Source organism: Theropithecus gelada, chromosome 9 (genome assembly GCF_003255815.1).
Source record: "Theropithecus gelada isolate Dixy chromosome 9, Tgel_1.0, whole genome shotgun sequence".
Taxonomy (NCBI): domain Eukaryota; kingdom Metazoa; phylum Chordata; class Mammalia; order Primates; family Cercopithecidae; genus Theropithecus; species Theropithecus gelada.
In genome coordinates, this window is record NC_037677.1 from 51,376,402 (window position 1) to 51,397,392 (window position 20,991).

Consider the following 20,991-nt stretch of genomic DNA (forward strand, 5'->3'; position numbering starts at 1 on the left):
ATTCCTCTAGTCAAATTCAGAAGTCGTTTTCCATTATCTGATGGTACTTTGATTTAATATATCTATATAATAAAGATATTATATGCTTGCACATTTTTCTCTCCACTAACTTTTGAGCATCCTGAGGTGAGGAATCATTTCTGTTTGTATTCAAAGCTATCCCTGCAGTACCCAACACAGAGAAGTGTGGGCTTTACCAGAGTTCAGTAAACATTACTGGATAAATAAGGGCCTTTTCACCGATTTTTAACGCTTTGTTACACACTAAACTCTTTTTTTTTTTTGAGCTTTTTGGCCCTAAACCTTTTTTTTTTTTTTTTTTCTGGAGACTGAGTCTCACTCTTGTTACCCAGGCTGGAGTGCAGTGGCATGGTCTCGGCTCACTGCAACCTCTGCCTCCCGGGTTCAAGCAATTCTCCTGCCTCAACCTCCCGAGTAGCTGGAATTACAGGCACCCACCACCACGCCTGGCTAATTTCTGTATTTTTAATAGAGATGGGGTTTCACCATGTTGGCCAGGGTGGTCTTGAACTCCCGACCTCAGGTGATCCACCCGCTTTGGCCTCCCAAAGTGCTGGGATTACAGTCATGAGTCACTGTGCCTGGCCTAGGCATTAAATTCTTATTATTCCTCTTTAGCATGCAAGTATTATCTTCCAGTTCTTTCTCATTTAATGTTACCTCCCCCATAAACCTATCTTTCTTAAAATGGTTACTGATTAAAAAAAAAAAAAAGGTGTGAAGGGTGTATAATTTTCTTCTTTCATTTTTCAGTTGTGAATGTTTTCTCTTGATTTCAAGAGAGAACAGATTTTCTCTTTTGATGACTTTATTTTCTGATTCCTAAACCAGGCTGAGAAGTTTCACTCCTTTGCCTTCAAGGTTCTAGAGGTTATAATTCTATCCTTAGCTCTTTCTTACCTGAGACACAGCAAAGGAGGTGAGTTCATCTTTACTCACAGATGCTTTATTTGCTTTTTAAAAAAATGGTAGGGACTAGATGCTTCTCAGGGAGGGTAATCTACTCCAGTTCTGCAGCGTCGGAGTCAAGTGTTTCCAGAGTATCGTGTTGCTTCACTTGACAAGGTGTTTTGCATCTTGTTAGATGACTATAAAGTGAAACCCATTTCCATGAATGTTTAATGAACTTAAGGGAATGCCAGAGCCAGACAATTCATTTGTTAAACACTGCAATTTGCAAAGAATTTCAAGTAATTAACATGAGCTTCAAGATAAAACAAAGACAGATTTGTCTGATATGGTAAGCAAGTAGAAAATTTTCTCTTCTAAGGATGAAATATGCCTGAATAACCTGTCACCCCCTGTGTAATGGAAATAAACGCCTGCAGTGGGAAGCTTGGTGATGGAACTTGGTGTTCAGAATTTCCCAATGGTCCCATTTGAAACTTGAGCATGGACTGTGAACTTCGTTACCACTTTTGACATTTTGGGAAGGATAATCTTCTGTGGAGGGAGGTTATTGTGCATTGAAGGATGTTCATTAGCGCCAATGACCGCTACCCACTAGATGCCTGTAGCGTTCTTCTCCCAGCGCGTAATAGACAGTGTTTTCAGACTTTGCCAAATGTCAAGGGATGGTGGGCAAATTGCCTTCTGTTGAGAACCACTGAGTTATAAGGATGTTGGTTTGTCTTTCAGCTACTTACTAGCTGTCTGACAGACATAACTTTCTCAAGCTCCAAACCTCATTTCTATTTTCTGCACATTTGTGGGTATACATTAGTTGTTGTTAGGACTAAATGAGACAATGCATTTATATTAATTTGTTTCTTTAACAAAAACTGATAGGGATTTTTATGGGTGTTGTGTTGAATTTAAACCACATTGGGTTATATAATCATTTAACAATATTATTTTTTCCAATCCATCAATATGGGTTGTATCTCTATTTATATATGTTTTTAATCATTTTGATCAAAGTTTGTAGATTTCAAGGTACAAACTTCTCACCTTTTTACGTTTATACCTAAGCATTTCTTACTTTAAGTTCTCTAGCAAATGGAAGTGTGTTCTTAATTTTCTTTTAAAATTGTTTATTGTTAATGTCTGGAAATTCAACTAATTTTTGGTGCTGATATTGTATTCTGCAAATCCACTGAATGTGTTTATTAATTCCAGCAGTATTTTGGTTGACTCTTTGGATTTTCTACACAGAAGATCATGTCATCTACAAACAAATATAATTTCACTTCTTTATTTCTCACAAAAAAAAAAAAAAAAAAAAGCCGGGCGCAGTGGCTCACACCTGTAATCCCAGCACTTTGGGAGGCCGAGGCGGGCGGATCACAAGGTCAGGAGATCGAGACCATCCTGGCTAACTTGGTGAAACCCCGTCTCTACTAAAAATACAAAAAAAATTAGCCAGGCATGGTGGCGGGCGCCTGTAGGCTCAGCTACTCGGGAGGCTGAGGCAGGAGAATGGCACAAATCCGGGAGGCGGAGCTTGCAGTGAGCCGAGATCGCGCCACTGCACTCCAGCCTGGGCGACAGAGTGAGACTGCGTCTCAAAAAAGAAAAAAAAAAAAATGCCCAGCCACTTCTGTACAAATTGAAGTTCAGTTCAACTATTCCACTATTCCACTAATATAGTGCTGATTAGAATCTGTCCTCATCACTTTAACTAGTGTCTGGCTTTGTTTATCTTTGACATAACCAGTTGCTAAAGAATGAAACCCTCCATCACTGTGGTTGTTTTACAGTGGTGGGATTACATTCATTAGAAATCAATAGTAAAACCATTCGCTGTGTTTCTGAAGTGAACAATTCCTGCACATTGCCATGAATAAAAGTTTAACAAAACTTGGCTGGGAAGAGATTCTGATTTATGAATTCCGTGTTAAACCATTTGAGTACATCTGTTATGGATATCATAATAGTGACTTTTTGGGTAACGATTTCTTAGAATCACCAGTGATGTATAAATTTTCAGTGATTTAAGCATTTGGAGGGGTGTGAATGTGTCCTGGATGATTGCCTATTATACTCAAATGCTAGGTTTATGCAGTGGCCTTTGTTCTTTTGTTTTATGCCTCAGATTCTGAAAGTGCAATGCTGTGTGGGGTCAAAGAATTGCTACCCTAAGAAGAATATATCTCTATGTATTACACAGTATTCTCTTGTCTTTAATTTAGTGTTTCGCAATATAGCTCAGTAATGATTAAAACTGCCTTACAAAAAGTGTAAGAGGCAAAGAGTTTGCATTTAACTTCAAGTTCTGGTATCTCCGTAAGGCCTGGAATTAGAAGGATTGATTCTGAAACTCTACTTCTCATCTTTGATTCTTCTCACACCCTTAACTCAGAGTTCTCTGAACATAACATGCATTTTTGGGATTCTATGGCTTTATTCTTCCTGTATGTTCTGGTGTCTAGCTCTTAGCCCTTTGACTCTCTATAAAACTTTTCATGTCCTTCCAAACCAAGTCCGAGCCTGACTCTGTTGTGAGGCAGCCCCTAAGTCTACCTCCATCCACCTCCCACTGGCTTCCTCTTGTCCAACCTCTGCTGCAACAACAACTATCTCAGAACTCACTTCTGCTGATTCTGGGGTTTTCTGTGTTTCTTCCTACACAGAACTTCCCTTATGGCAAGGGACATTGTATCCTTGGTGTCACATCTTCTGGCACAAACTAAGGATTCGACAAGTGTTCACGGGACAAACAACTGAAGCTCTTATTTTTACCAGAGATTAGTTTATATTACAGATTGTAATCAAGAGCTGAAATTTAACTTGTCTTTTATCCGATGCATACATACATGCATGTGTGCATACCTCCCAGCCCAGAATTGTAAGACGATTTAAGCAAAACCCTATAAAGCTCTGAAAAATATATACAAATCTGATCCCAGATTCCCAACATCTCTGGACTGGAAGCACTGAGGTAGGCTGCAGGAGGAGGTGTGTAGACATGTCACTTACATTTTGTAGCTGGACATGGCTCTTCACCAAGTTCTCTGACTTTGCCATTGTGCTGGATGCTTTGAGACTGTAGCTTTTACCATTTTGTGGCACTTTCAGCTGCTCTTGGATTTGTTTAGCTTGTTTCCTGCGGGCATAAATAAACATGTGTACAAATATTTGCATGAATTTATTCAACTCCTACTTTCAGGGCTTCATTCACTCCTAATGTCTATATTTGTTATTTGCTAAAGTTAAATAAACTCAGCTAACAAAGAGAACCCTTCTCTCATTTCCAACCCCACCAAGAAATGCTTCCAGTTTAGCGATAGCCTGATATCATCCATATTCTCTAGGAATTCACATTCAATGGCACCCCAAAAGCAGACAAACATTTAGTGCATTGCCCTGGCCCCCATAGATGCAGGGAGTCTCTAAGCCTGAGTTTTAGCTGCGAAGAACTGGAAATACTATGGGAAAGTGACTAGAGGAAAATAATTAAGACTTGGGCTTAGCAGGTACATATGACATATTTGTAGAGTTACATTTATATTTGTACAATTCAAATATGTTTGGCTTAATTGCACGACTTGACTATATACTATAATGTGTATATTTTCTTTCTTTTACAATTTAGAAATAGCTCATTTATTGTTACCAAGAGCCCAAATATTAAAAATAGTTAACTCTTAAAGAGCTAGTAGTTATACAGTAATGTGTCACACATGGTTTTAAGTTCTTTACATGTATCATTTCACATATTTTTCATGATAATTCTACATAATGAGGCCATAATGCTATACCCATTCAGTAGATGAGAACTGAAGCACAGAGAAATTAAGCCATTTGTTTGAAGTCACATAGTCAGTGAGTGGCAGAGATTGGATCTCAGTCCAGCCAACCTGCCTGCATAGTTTACACTCTTCAACAACCACTCAGAACTGCCAAGCCATGTGTTCACGGTCCCACTGTTTCTGAGTGAAATGGTTGAAACTGCTCTAGGGTTCTCGACTTCAAGTAACGTGCTCCTGTGTGCACATGTGGAATGACTGTTGTCTGGGTCACTCAGCGCCTATACCAGAAGGATGAGACAAACCACTGCCTTAGCAGCAGCTCTGTCCCAGAAGCTTCACAGAAATCAGCATAGACTTGGTACCCATTAAACACACACACACACACACACACACACACACACACACACACACGTATACCTCTTTGCAGTGTTGACCTAAATAACAAACATGGAGACTCTGTAAAAGAAAACATTTATGTGGAAATAAGTGTTGCAATGGGAATACACACGATATAGGAAACTAGCTTTTATTACTAGGAAGACAGGAAACATGAGGTATACAAGTGATTTGAGATAATTATCTCTGGCTACAAGGATCAATAGAAAGGATGGTGCCAGTCCAAGGGTGGACAGGCAGTTGCTGGGCAGATGTCCTTGCAGAAGTATTTTCATGTGTGTCTAAGGCTGCAATTGTCTTCATGCAAAGCTGTGGTTTTTTGCAGAGTCTTTTGTGACAGCTCTTGTAATCAGGCATTTGCCCATTGGACCGCTCCCTTCATGGCCTTCTCCGGCTCTATTTTTCAGGGTTATTAACACAAATGACTCCATTTTGATTCTGACAACTTTCCCAATAGAATCATGCCGTTGAATTTTGCCTGTCCTCCAAGGTCTCTGACAAAGATACAGCCATCAGTGGAGTATATGGCCAGTCTTGGCAATGAACTTCTCCAGTCAGGTAGCACAGTATACAGCATGGCTTCTTGTATCATAGGGACTGGGATTTGAATCCCACTCTGCCACCCACTAGTTTTGCTACCCTAATAATTTCCTAAACTTGTGGAGCCTCCATTTCGTCCTCTTTAAATTAGGTTCATAAAAGCTATCTTCCACGGACACTGTGGTGGCTGCATGTGGGGGCACAAACAAAGTGTTCATCTCTTTCCCGATGTCATCAAGCAAGCTCAGTCTTGTGGGCAGAAGCTGCAGAAGAATCAGAACACTGACCCAAAGATAAAAGATTACACTAGTTGTGTCTTCCCAAGCAATTCACCAGCACTTGCTACAAGCTTTGGAGGCTTTGAGCTTCATTACCCATTTTGAATTTATAATATGAATGTGATGTAGCTCTGTTTTTTAAGATATTTCTTTTTATCTTTCCAATTATTTGGGAGACTTTTATCTCTAGCACTCTTAGTTGCTTTAATCCTGTTGTAATAATCTATTTGCTTCCTAACAGCTAATCTATGGCTTATTGTTAAAAATAAATCTATCATATTGGCATTTTAAGGAGCATGTTACAGCCACAAGATTTTATCAGGGATTCATTCACACACACAAAAAGGGGAAATCAGGAGGTTCTAGTCGGGTAAATCATCCTGAAAAAGTAAGAGTGCACGTCGCAGAGCAAGGATTCCATTACTCTAATGGGATAAAATCAGAAACACTTAATGACTTTTTCAATAATCTAATTCAGAGCCCTGGAAGTATAAACTTGTAAAGGAATTTTCTTTATACAATATCCAACATCAGACTGCGTTTCCTAAATCCTTTTATAATTTGCCTACCTTTAGTCTTTTTTCACTCAAGTCCTGACTCAGTAATATTCCAAGATAAGGGGTCCTTCCATTCTGAGCCTGCCTCTGCCTATCTACCATCCCTCCTGTCTCACAAGCACACGCTTTTTTGCTCTTTCCTCTTTCCCCCAGCAAATGGGAACAGAGTAAACAATCAGCAGCTGATTGCAATACCATTAGCTCTCTCATGAGAGGCATTGCTCTGGGGAAGACATGATGCATGCATTGTACACCGGAATACTACCAGCCCAAGAGTGTCAGTGTGGAAACTTTACAGTCCATTGAGTTTCAAGTTTCTTTGGTGCAATGCATTAGAAAGAAATAAGATGTAAGTTGCAGAATAGTAGACACCATGAATCCATTGTTGGCATTATTTGCCTTGTTGCAGATTGGGCTCCTGGGAAGGCAGACCCTGGGATAAAGACAGCATAGAGGACTTTTGTTAGGGAGAGCTCTGGGTATCAACACCTGTGGAAGCAAAGGGAAGAAATGGAAGCAGAATTGGGCTGGGGAGAAGTTGGAATGTGATGCAGTCTCAGAGAAAACCTCAGCAAACCCCACAGGGAGCTCTGAAGCTGGCATGGTCTTGCCTCTGAAATTGGGGAAAAGGTCTAGGTCTTCAGAGCCTCATATTGATGCATCATTGGAGATAAACAATCCCAGAATGGAACATGAGATTGAAAAAGGTGACTCTTCATGGGTGTTTGCTGGCAAACCTGGGGACTAAATCTTCCATATCTGAAGAAGATCGTAGCACTGCATCAGAGTGTCTGCTGGTAAGAGGCTTTTCTTGGGATCTAAAATCTCTTATTTCAGGGGGTTGATGACCTATAGTCAGGGGCAGGTTGTAACCATGTCTACGTTTTACTGATAACACCAGTTTCTTCTTTATCCTCCTCTTTTTTCCCATTTGTGAAACATCTCCACTCCTATTTCAATTGTAGTTTTAGAGTTGAATCATGTTTTGTATTTCCAAGCTCTACTAAGCACTCTAATACTCATCCCCATCATTCTTAACTATGTAAGTTGAAAGTAAAGAGAAAACCTTGAATAATTTATAGTTGTTGAGTGAGCCACATTGGCCAGACCTGAAAGACTCAATTAACAGTTCCATTAACTATGTATAGGAATATATGAGCTTATTGGGAGTGAAGAGAATTTCTTTCACTGTTTTTTAGAGTTACTAGGGGTTCAGTTAACTCTGTCAAAAAATCCTCTAAATTCAAGATGTTTCTTACTTATTCCTCATCATGTCACCTACCTTCCATCTTTCCTCAGATATACAATTTTCTGCAATATTCTTTCTGATGAAGTCATGCCATGCCAAAGGTGACAAGGGAATGGAAAAAGAATCATAAATGAAAGATCTAAGTGATTATCAGAAGTAGAAGACAAATGATCAAGAGAGCTTTGGGGTAAGTCTCAACTCCCTCTGGGCAGAAACTGTACATCCCAGTATATCGAATGGAGGTTCAGGTGAATTTATTTGAATATCAATGATAGAGAGGCCTTAGAATCCTGGAAGATTGGGGCTTCTAAGCTAAAGTAAAAAAAGTATATACATATAAACTACTTTCCTTTATGAGTGAAAGTAAGGGAAGGTCAAGGTAGAGTCTGGATATTCTGTTCTGCCCAAGGTTTTGGGAAAGGAATTAGAAATCCACGAATTCACACACATACACACACACACACACACACACACACACACACACACACACAAAACTTGTGCCAGGGTTTTATGAAAATTGATAATTGCTTTTAGCAATATAAATTAGGTGTTTGGTAAGGTTGTGGCATTTCTCTCAAGCAAAGAAAATTAAAGGGAGACCAAGCCTGAAAATGGTACTAGAAGAAGAAATGCACCCTAGGTCTCTCATGAAGAACATATAGCTCATCCAATTCCAGCTGAAAAATACTTCCATTTATATCACTTTATTATTTTTACCTTTAGTTATTAATTGATTCATTTTTTAAATAAAACTGTGTCCTAGGCTGGTAGATAGAAAGACAACAATGCCCCGCTTGGTTGTCCAGCTTCGGTGCAGTCCTCTGAGCCTACCCTAATGAATCTGATGTTGAACACTGTTTTCAGTAAACGCTTTGACCCCTCACTGAGCCCCAAAGTGGGAGGAGTGATAGTAGGAGCCCCACTGAGTGTGAGGAGATGTTGATCTCCAAGCCCACTTGCAGCCCAGAGTGAGACACTGACAGCCCCAGAGATGGAAGTCCCCTGGTAATCCAGCTGTTTGCTCTCATAATTACCATGACCTGTCTTTCATTTAAATGTGGGACAACTACACATTATACTGTAAAAATAACTGCTTCTTCATTGTAATTTGGTTATTGTTAAGTACGGAATTTCTTTTTTGTACAAAGTTCTAGCAGGGAGACCCTTCTAATTACCGCCCTGCTGAGTGTGATTACCATTCTCGTGCTCCAGGGGAGGCTGCTAACTTTATAGCTACCCAGCCACCAAGTCCTGGTGTGGAAAACCATGGGTGTCAACAACAGCAAGGTTCCATTGGGTAGTTACTCTTTTAAACACTTTGTTATGCCCTTTACATTGTGATTGCATTTTTTTTTTTTTTTTTTTTTGGGATACTGAATCTTACTCTGTTGCCCAGGTTGGAGTGCAGTGGTGCAATTGTGGCTCACTGAAACCTCCACCTCCCAGGTTCAAGTCATTCTCGTGCCTCAGTCTCCTGAGTAGCTGGGATTACAGGTGTCCGCCACCATGCCTGGCTAATTTTTGTATTTTAGCAGACATGGAATTTCACCATGTTGGCCAGGCTGGTCTCAAACTCCTGACCTCAAGTGATCCTCCCGCCTCATCCTCCCAAAGTGCTGGGATTACAGGCATGAGCCATTGCACCCGACCATGGTTGCATTTAATCCTTAGCAAAATTCTAAAAGGTAGATATTATATTTGTTCATATTTTACCACAAAGGGAACCAACGCTAAGAGACACAATATAATTTGCCTAATCAAATATAATAATGACAGCTTGAAGATTTGAATCCAAGTATGACTCATTAGTGTACAACCCTGACCGTTATGCCAGATGGCAACCTTACAGAACATAAAGTGCTATGGGCTGTACAAAAGAGGGTAACTCCTAACCCACTCTGCGCAGCTCCACCATCTAGCAAAAGGACTATGTGAAACAATATGGTATAGAGGTTTAGAGCATGTGATTTAACCTAGAACTGCTAAGATTAAAGAACCTATCTGTAATTTTCTTCTTTATGACTTTGAAAAATAAATATTTTAAAATAGATTCTGGCATTATTTGAAAAATGCAGCAATAATGGACAACTCTGATTGCTGTGGTGTTTGGAAGTTAATACATTAAAAGCCCAGTGTGCCTGGCAAAGAGTAAGTGCTCAGAAATTGATAGTTACAACTGTCACATCCAAGAGTTGCCTAGGAGAATTAACAGCTAATATCATATGGTAAGGATGGGGCCCTGGCATTAACAAAAGGACCTTAGGTAAATACTAAGGAAATCTGAAAATACAGACTTTAGTTAGTAATACAATATCAATATTGTTCCATTAATTCTGACAAAGGTACCATGCAAATGTAAGCCATTAATAATAGAGGAACTTTGGTTTAAGTATATGGAAACTCTCTGTACTATTTTGGCAACAGTTCTAAATATCTAAAAACATTCTGAAATAGTTTATGAGAAAAATAATGGTTCCTAATTCTGAATTGATGCTTGAGTTTATGTTATTTTAAAAAATCATAATCAGTTCTCTTTGAGAATCAACACAGAAAACATGCAGACAGGTATCACAAACTATACCTGGAAATTAATCCCGTATTAGAAGAGCGAATGGGTAAAAACTTATAGGTCCACTCAGAAAAACAATTACACATTGGCTTGAATTTCAGACAAGCTATAGAAATAAAATCTGCCAAATTCTTAAGGCTCAAGAAACCATGGGGCTAATGTTTTTATCTGCATTTCTTATTTTAAGTGCAGATTATATCCTTTTAATAAATAAACTACCTCTACCAGAGTTCATTTGGAAAAATACACACACGCACACACACATACACACACACACACACACACACACGCACACAGAGATATGTTTATATCTACTTTCTTTTTTTTTTTCTTTTGAGATGGAGTTTCCCTCTGTCCCCCAGGCTGGAGTGCAGCGGCGTGATCTGGGCTCACTGCAAATTCCGCCTCCTAGGTTCAGGCAATTCTCCCGTCTCAGCCTCCCGAGAAGCTGAGAGTACAGTCGCACACCACCACGGCCGACTAATTTTTGTATTTTTCGTAGAGATGCGGTTTCACCGTATTGGTCAGGCTGGTCTCGAACTCCTGACCTCAGGTGATGCACCTGCCTCGGCCTCTCAACGTGCTGGGATTACAGGCTGAGCCACCACACCTGGCCTATATCTATTTCTAGTAAACATAAACACCTTCATCTGAAGAAGGTCTAATTTCTCAGCAAGATAACTTTAGGGCATATTCAACATATGCATATCAATTGGTAAACTGAAGTATATTTTTTAGTATTTATGTTCCATATTTGCCTAAAATCTGTATGAAAAATTGAATTGTTTTTTCATAAATAGATAGATAATGGTTGATAATGTGTAGGTTCATAGCAGTGACCCCTCTCTTCAGAAGAGTTAGCCCTTAGTGACAGGCAGACACCAAGCCTTTAATACCGGCAAGTGGTTAATCAGTGCAAAGAACATAGAATGTTCGTGATCACTGAGAGGAATGATCAGTATGTGCATCAAAGATAAACCGCGCACACATGTGTGCACACACACATCACATACACGCAGGCACATGCCTGTACACACTCACCGCAATTTACAAAAAGGTTCTAAGGCACTTGCAGATTCTTGCTAGACCTATTTCCACAGGTTCCCTCTGTGTGGCGCACAGACCGAGAACTCAAAGTAACAGAAAGTGCTTTCTCGAAAAGTAAACTTTAAATACTTGAGAGAAATGGTCTTACTTGCTTTTGAAGTAGAATGCTGCACAGAACATGCCCACGATGACAATTCCAAAGATGATACATGAAATTGACAGCACCTGCCTTTGATAAACTTCTTCACTCTCTGTGAATTTGAAAAACAAAATTAGAATGGATGCTAGCAGGGCACATCAGCAACAATCTTCATCCATGTACTTCTGAGCTGGTAGGAATCTGTCAAAGCCAACTTTTTTGTTTCTGTCATAAACAGGGAATAAAACGAGGAAATTATTATGATTCAATTTATTTGCAAAGTTCTATAGGATAACTGGGTGCTATTTTTTTTATCTGCATGGCTACATCAGAACTCATACTCATATACTGCGATTACAAATTTATTATCCACAGACATTCTATGACTAGGATTTACTGGTTACCTAAGTGTGTGAAATTGTGGTAGGGTACAAATTAATCCGCTAGAGAAACAAACCCAGGTGCTTCTGAGCTTTCCTGTGCCACTGATGCCTTCCAATTTACCTTCCGTGGTGCGGATGCCCCTGTGTTTTCTGATTCTGATTTAGTCCTTGACTGTCAGCCTCCCATTCATCCTACTATCACTATGATTGACAGCACTCATGAAGAAAAAATCAATAGGCATGTAAGTATTTTATTCACCCAGTCTCTGTCCTTCTCAATACCATGATTTGGCACAGAATTCAGTCTCTGTTACCAAGGTCATACCTTGTAGCTTATCACAAAAAAGACAATAATTCAGAAACAAACATTTCACTCTCTAGCCACTACCATTTATACATCTAAGTCCTTTCCTAACCTGTATCTACCTAAACAATTCTTCCATCTTATCAAGACTTTGTATCCACAGATCCCAGTAGTTTCTCTGTTAATTATCCTCCTCTTGTCTTCATCTTTCTGTTGATACAGGACAGTGACCATGGTCCATGACTACAGTCATTTACTCTCTTGCAAATACTCTTATTTACTTTATCCCTTTCATCTTCCCTTCACCGATTTGGCAAAATAAATATACATAAATCCAAGAAACTGCCTTTTCCATACCTCTACTATGGGCAGCTCAGAATTGGGGAAGAAAACTGTACCACTGGGCAAATGGACACCAATAAAGAACAGCATCACAGAGCTTAAGTAGTCATCTAATAGTCACTAACAATCTCATCAGCCTGCCTTCCTGTTTTCCTAATGATCATCCGTATCATCTCCACACTACTCACACACCTGGCACACCTTTCCCTCTCTCACTCTCAGACCTTCTATACAGGTCATAAGAAAGAAAAAGCCAATTTAGAGGACATTTCCCACTTTTTAACACATATATATTCTAAAAATATACAAAATTAATTGCATCCATATACATTCTCTCTCTGTGTCATTAACATAGAACAATAGTTCTCAAATTGTAATGCATTGGAGTCACCTTGGAGCCTATTAAAAAACAGACTGCACCTACTTCTTTCCCCAGAGTTACTAATTTAGTAGATCTGGAGTGAGTACAGAATATTGGCATTTTTTAAAAGTTCCCAGGTGATTCTGATGCTACTGGTCAGAGAAACATACTTTGAGAACTTTTGAGCAGACTAAGAGTTCTCAGAATATGAATCATCTACATAAAAATCACCTGGGGAGATATGTTTTTCTTTGTTAATACCAATTATGGTTTCCTTCTTTCTAAATCAGGATTTTTTTTTTTTTTTGATGTAGAGTCTTGCTCTGTCATCCAGGCTGGAGTGCAGTGGAGTGATCCCAGCTTACTGCAACCTCTTCCTCCTGGGTTCAAGTGATCTTCCTGCTTCAGCCTCCCAGGTAGTTAGGACTATAGGCACGTGCCGCCATGCTCAGCTAATTTTTGAATTTTTAGTAGAGATGGGGTTTCACTATGTTGGCCAGACTGGTCTCGAAGTCCTGACCTCAGTTGATCTGCCTGCCTTGGCTTCCCAAAGTGCTGGGATTACAGGCGTGAGCCAGCATACCCAGCCAGGATCTCTATTTAAGTAAAATTTTCAGGTATTTCTCATGCATACTAAAATTAGAACATTATTCAATTATAGCAAGCACTATTTTTTAAAGAAAATAATAATTCCTTTGGTGTTCATTTTTTCCTATCAGAGGCTTCTCATCACTGAAAATTACAGAAAAACAATAGATTCAAATTCATTTTATGATGCCAGTATTATCATGATTCCAAAAAAGACAAAGACCTAACAAAAAATTACAGATAAATTGCCCTCATTGCCACAGATGCAAAAAGTCTTAATAAATTTTAGGAAATAAAATATAACCATATATAAAAAGTATAGTGCATCATAAGTAAGGTTTATACACAAAAATGCAAGGTTGGTTTAATATTTTAAAATTAATCAATATGATTCACCATTTTTACATCTAAGCAGATAATCTAACAACTAGATTAGAGGCAAAAACGTAGCAAAACTTAATATTCATTCTTAATTAAAACTCTCAAAACCTAGAAATAGAAGGCACTTCCTCAACCTAATAAAGAGTAGCTATAAAAAAACCTATATCTAACTGTGAAAGACTGAATGCTTTTTCCCTAAGATCAGGAATAAAGCAAGAATATCCACTCTCATACCTTCCGGTCAACACTGTGCCAGAGGTTTAGTTAATGTAACAAGAAAAAATAGGAATAAAAATCATTCGGCTGGGGGAAGTAGAAGAAAAGTTGTCTTTGTTTGCAAACAACATGACAATTTATACAGAAGAACTGACGGAATCTACAAAAGAGCTAGTATAACTATCAAGTAAGCTTAGGAAAATTTCAGGATACAAGGTTATAGGAGAGAGATACAAAAATAAATGCACATCATTTTATGGCAACAAAGAAAATTTGAAACAAAAATGTCATTTACAATAGCATCAAAGCATATAATATACATAGAGCTCAATTTAACAAAAGGCACACAAGTCTTGTACATTGAAAAGCTTAAAAGAAGATCTAAATAAATAGATATAACATGTTTATGGATTAGAAGGCTTGATATTATTAAGATGTCAATTCTCCCCAAGATGATAGACAGATTGATTGCAATGCTATTAAGATCTCAGGAAGCATTTTTGTTTTTGTTGTTCTTGTCATAGAAATTGACAAGCCAATTCTAAATGTTTTATGGAAATACAAAAGATCTACAGTAGCCAGAACAATGTTCCTGTAGCCAAGAGAACAAAGTTGTGGAATCACATGACTTTATTCTAAGATTTCTTATAAAATTTATAGTAATCAAAGCAGTATGGTATTGGCCTAATTACAGACAAACAAATAATTGCAACAGATAAAACAGTTCGGAAATATAATATTCGACACTCATGTGGCCAATTGGTTTTGACAAAGATGCCAACATAATTCATTGGTGAAAGAATATTTTCAAAAAATGACATTGCATCAATAGTATACATAGCCATATCCACAAAAATGAACCTGGATCCCAGTCTCATACTCTATACATATATACACCCAAAAAGGATGATAGATGTAAATGTAAATTTTAAACTACAAAATTAGAAGAAAACATACAAAAAAATCTTAGTGCCATGGATTTGGCAAAGATTTCTTAACTAAAATATGAAAGCTACAAACTAAAAAATATTTCAAAATCAAAATGGACTTTATCAATCAACATTAACATTTGCTCTTCACAGACACCATTATGCAAATCAAAAGGCAAGATATAGTCTGAAAAATTGCAAAATATATATTCAATAATGGACTTGTATCTTTAATTTGTAAGAATGACTTCTCAATAATAAGATAAGCAAACCTTTAAATATGAGCAAAACGAGGTTGAACAGACACTTCCCCAAAGATATCTGGATGACAAATAAGTACCTAAAAAGATACCCAACATTGTTCATTATTATGAAATTGCAATTTAAATTATAATGAGATTTATGGCACCCCCACTAGAATAGGTGAAATTAAAGATTCACCATACCAAATGTGAAAAGGATGTGAGCAACTAGAACTCTCATGTACTTCTGACGGAAAGGTAAAATTATATAGCCATTTCCAATAATAGCTTCACAGAAAGTTAAAAATATACCTACCTTATGATCTAGCCATTCCATTACCCACAACTATTGGGAGTTCAATTTCATTAGGTACCCAAATGTTCATAGAAACTTTATTTTTAATAGCCCCCAAACTGGAAATAACCCAAGGATCCATCAACAGGTAAATGGATAATCAAATTATTATATTTCTTTTATTTTTTTTTTAAATTTATTTATTATTATTATATTTTAAGTTGTACAGTACATGTGCATAACGTGCAGGTTTGTTACATATGTATACTTGTGCCATGTTGGTGTGCTGCACCCATCAACTCGTCATTTACATCAGGTATAACTCCCAATGCAATCCCTCCCCCCTCCCCCCTCCCCATGATAGGCCCCGGTGTGTGATGTTCCCCTTCCTGAGTCCAAGTGATCTCATTGTTCAGTTCCCACCTATGAGTGAGAACATGCGGTGTTTGGTTTTCTGTTCTTGTGATAGTTTGCTAAGAATGATGGTTTCCAGCTGCATCCATGTCCCTACAAAGGACACAAACTCATCCTTTTTTATGGCTGCATAGTATTCCATGGTGTATATGTGCCACATTTTCTTAATCCAGTCTGTCACTGATGGACATTTGGGCTGATTCCAAGTCTTTGCTATTGTGAATAGTGCTGCAATAAACATACGTGTGCATGTGTCTTTATAGCAGCATAATTTATAATCCTTTGGGTATATACCCAGTAATGGGATGGCTGGGTCATATGGTACATCTAGTTCTAGATCCTTGAGATATAGACCAATGGAACAGAACAGAGTCCTCAGAAATAATACCACACATCTACAGCCATCTGATCTTTGACAAACCTGAGAGAAACAAGAAATGGGGAAAGGATTCCTTATTTAATAAATGGTGCTGGGAAAATTGGCTAGCCATAAGTAGAAAGCTGAAACTGGATCCTTTCCTTACTCCTTATACGAAAATTAATTCAAGATGGATTAGAGACTTAAATGTTAGACCTAATACCATAAAAATCCTAGAGGAAATTATTATATTTCTATATAATGAAATAGTACTCAGCAGTAAAAAGAAATGAACTATTGATATAAACTACAATATGAGAGAATATCAGAATAAATATGCTGAGTGCAATAAATCAGACAACAAACAGGGTACATGTTGTATAATTCCACTTATTCAAAATTCTAGACAATGGAAACTATAATAACATAAAACATGTATGTAGATACCTGGGGTCAGGAGTAGGGATTGATAGGGGAGATTACAAATTAATGTGGGGAAATTTTTGGGTGTTATAGACATATTATTTGTCTCAATTACAGTGGTTGTTTCACTGGTGAATACTTATGTCAAAAATGTATCTAGTGATACATTATAAACAGGTGGTTTATCTTATGTCAACTACAGCTGCAAAAATATTAATCCTAGGGTACAAAAGAATATACAAAGAATATGTAGAATATGCAGAATATGAAATAATACATAGCTTTTTATCTTTTAGTCTTCTTTTATGATTATACTCCCATAAACCATTCTCCATGTAGCAGGCTATATAAACCTTTTAATATACAAATTAAATCATATATACACGTGTATATGAATGAATATGTGTGTGTCTTCTATTTTTAGTGTGTTATTGGGTTCCTATTTGACTTATAATACCTAAAACTCTTAGTGTGGTCTGAAAGACCTGCCTGATAGACACTGCTCACCCATATCAACCACTCTCCTTTTTTTCTGTTATGTCTACCATTTCAGTCCTTAGAGTCTTGAAACATGCCGTTTGCTTTATTCTTCCGTTGGCTTTTTTTTTTGTTTGTTTGTTTTTGAGACAGAGTCCTGCTCTGTCACCAGGCTGGAGTGCAGTGGTATGGTCTCTGCTCACTGCAACATCCCTGCCTTGGGTTCAAGTGATTTTCCTGCCTCAGCCTCCCGAGTACCTACAGGTGCGCACCGCCATGCCCAGCTAATTTTTGTATTTTTAGTAGAGACGGGGTCTCACCATCTTGGCCAGGCTGGTCTCGATCTCCTGACCTTGTGATCTGCCTGCCTTGGCCTCCCAAAGTGCTGGGATTACAGGTGTGAGCCAATGCTCCAGGCCTTCTGCTTGTCTTTTAAATGCCCACTCTTTTTTTTTAAATCTCAAATTAAATGTCACTAGTTCAAAAAGGCTTGCACTATCAAAAAGCCTTGCACTGTAAGCTCCACTGGTTCAGGGGACCATATTCTTCATTAATTTATTCATTTGGCTCATCACTGTCTCCTCAGCACCTAGTGCAGCACTTCTCACATCATTGACACCTCAGACTTGTTACTTGAATTAACAAATGCATATTTCTGTCTTTACAGAATTGTTCATGTTACATCAATTCTCACCCCAGAGTGTTCTTAAGGCTTAGAATCTGTCCGTGTTCATATCAAGTCCTCCTAGGCTTAAACACATCCTCCTTTCCTGAGTTGACCATCTGCTCCTGACCCCACCCGCTGCTAAACTCTACACCCAGCTTCTCTATTTGGAGCTGCTATGGTTTGAATATGTTCCTCAAAGTTCCTGTGTTGGAAATTTAATAGTCATTGTAACAGTACCAAGAAGTGGGGCCTTTATGAGGTCATTAGGCAATGAGGACTCCACTCAGGAAGGGATTAATGCTGTTATCATGAGAGTAGACTAGTTATCACAGGAGTGGGTTAGTGATCACAAGAGTGGGCTCCTGATAAGAGGATGAATTCAGCTCAATTTCCTCTCTCTGTCTCCTGAGCTCACTTGCCTTCCCCCTTCTGCCATAGAACTGCCCTCATCAGATGCTGGTGCTATGCTTTTGGGCTTCCCAGCCTCTAGAAATATGAACCAAATAAGTTTCTTTTTAAAAATAAATTACCCATTTTGTGGTATTCTGTTATAGGCTAAAACAGGGGCTTTTTCATCCAACCTTGGCCTCTTCACTGTGATTCTGCACTCACAAAGTCCTTTTCACAGCACAGAGTGCCATAAGGAAAATGGTGAAAGCACTTGTCCCCTGGCCTCAGAGCATGAGCAACATGATCAACTGATATGTAAGTATTCTGATTGTTTATCTCTGTGTTGGATTTGTGTGCTGTTCCAACCAACATACTCTATGCTGACACTGGTATGATGCCTGGTTTTATATTCTAGACTAGCTTCACTTGGTGCTGATGGCAATTCAAAGACAGAAAAGCAAGCTGAGGGGTGGTTCATGTACACAAAATTCTTCATACTGTGACTTTCTGGGGTGCTCCCAAAATGCTGCAGAAGCTTCCAGGGCCAGCTGAAATTAGTCCATGGGGACTTGTGTTGTTTCTCTATCAGTAAAGGTACTTGCAGTACTTTATCATTAATAAGCAAATGGAACCCTGATGAAACAAATCTGGATCAAAACCTACATGTACAGAGCCCACATTATAGGACCTATTTTCCTTTATTTCTTCTATTTTCTGAGACCATGCACTATATCCTCTCTTAAGATATGATTGCATGTTTTCTAGTACTTTTTCCTGTGGAATTATGTTGGGAACCAATGTTTTCAAACATTTTATCTCTTCTTAGGGTTTATTTTTATTTTTAATGCATTTATTTGGGCTGGCATAATAGAAAACAGAAAGTAAACCTAAAAAAATCACATTATCTACATATCTTGGTAAGTCGAGAGGGGAAATCAGGTGCCCCTGCAGGCTTGGGCTGACATTTTAAAGGTGGAAAGATTCAAATGAAAGAGATAAAAAATGTATTGTTAAGGCCTGTTTAGGCATACCATCATCTTAAAAAATGTCATCCTTTCCACCCCCACATTTGCAACTTCATTAAATTTTCCAATTGAACTTGGAAGCAAATAAATAGTTGTGCCAACTCTAAAGAATTCCATTTTACTTAATTGTCAGTTCATGACTGAAATAGAATAAGCATGACTTGCATATAATAATCTATCTACCCTGCTTCTGCAAATAAAACGAATTATGAAAATTATGGAGACTAATATCCAATGAAACAAACAAAAATATAAGACTGTACCTACAAAAATGAATGATTTCCACATAACATGTATGCAGCATGTTTTTTGTTTTGTTTTGTTTTTTACTTGAAGCTAGTCGAATGTAGCCTGGGGACATGCAAAAATAAAAAAGCAATTCTGAGTTTAAATCAAGAGTGAAATTAAAACTCAAAGACTACAAGTGAATTTATAGACCCAGGTGTAGCTACAATGATGGTATATTATCAGTGCATTTGATTCATAGGGTATTATGCAAGAACCAGCATAAATCAAGGGGCTGAGAGTCTGGTAATTTTGGATTTGGCTTTAATTTTGGTCACTTTTAAAATGAGTGACTGCAAGTATATTACTTTACCTTTATAAACTTCAATTTTCTCAGCTAAGTAAAGGCAATGATATCACTTATGTTTATAATGAGAATGATATCAAATAACTTTTCTTAAGCATATAGCACATTGTAAGTAATTCAAATAAATTATAGTTTTTCGTCCTTCTATATTTTAAAATTTATTCCTTCTGTGTGATGGCTAATTTTAGTTGTCAACTTGACTGGAATATGGAATACCTAGAGACCAAATAAAGCATTATTTTGGGGTATGTCTGTGTGGGTGTTTTCAAAGGACATTTAGCATGTGCATATAAGTGGACTACATGGGGAAAATCTGACTTTATTATGGGCAGGCACCATCCCATCTTCCGGGATCCTGAAGAGAATAAACTAAGAGAAAATGCAAATATGTTTTTCTCTTTGTTGAAACTAAGATATACTCCTCCTTTCCTGTCCTTGGACAAAAAACTCCAGGTTCCCTGGCCTTTGGACCCTATAACTTAAATCAGTGACCCTAGGTTCTCAAGCCTTTGGTCTCAGACAGAATCACATCATTGGCTTCCCTGGTTCTGAGGCCTTTGAACTTGGATTAAGCCATGCTACTAGGGTGGCCTGGCTGATACCTCCCCTTCCCCTGAGACCACTCCACTCAGGGAGCAGTGTGGTCAGTGGTTGTGCATGACTATATTTTACCATCAGCTGCAACTGTTCTTTTCTTACTCATTGTCCTTACCAATAAAATAGAAAAATATTGCATAGCTGCGTATTTAGGGATTAAATAGATAAGCACGAACAAAGTGCCTAGAATAATACATGGCATATAATTGATGCACGAAATGCCAGTTTCTTTCCTTTTTCCTTTTTCTCCTGAAGCAGCATTTAGGTCAAAAAGAACCTTTAAAATACTCTACTCCCGTATGCAGAACTAGCCTTAGCCACAGGCAGTCAGTGACTTGCTAACTCTGGAGAAGTCTGTGTCCAGAAACTGGCATTTAGAGAATTTATTTTTATGTCTTTTTTTTAAAACTCATTTTTTTAACTTGTACTTGCACTCTTGGTAACTGTATTTTTCAACTTGTGGTTTTGAATTTCCTGCCCAGAAATTTTGAAGGATGTAATACAAGCAGACCTTTTTGGG

At 38.1% G+C, this 20,991-nt stretch overlaps 1 protein-coding gene across 5 annotated transcripts in view; it reads right to left on the bottom strand.

Moving 5' to 3' along the window:
* NRG3 (neuregulin 3) overlaps window positions 1-20,991 on the bottom strand; it is a 1,087,509-nt gene that overhangs the window by 24,098 nt on the left and 1,042,420 nt on the right. For all 5 annotated transcript variants that reach the window (XM_025397602.1, XM_025397601.1, XM_025397600.1 and 2 more), the window contains 2 exons: window positions 11,497-11,599; window positions 3,940-4,066 (listed from right to left, as the gene is read on the bottom strand). In XM_025397602.1, the coding sequence (XP_025253387.1) occupies window positions 3,940-4,066; window positions 11,497-11,599 (230 nt within the window). The remainder of the gene's footprint in view (window positions 1-3,939; window positions 4,067-11,496; window positions 11,600-20,991) is intronic.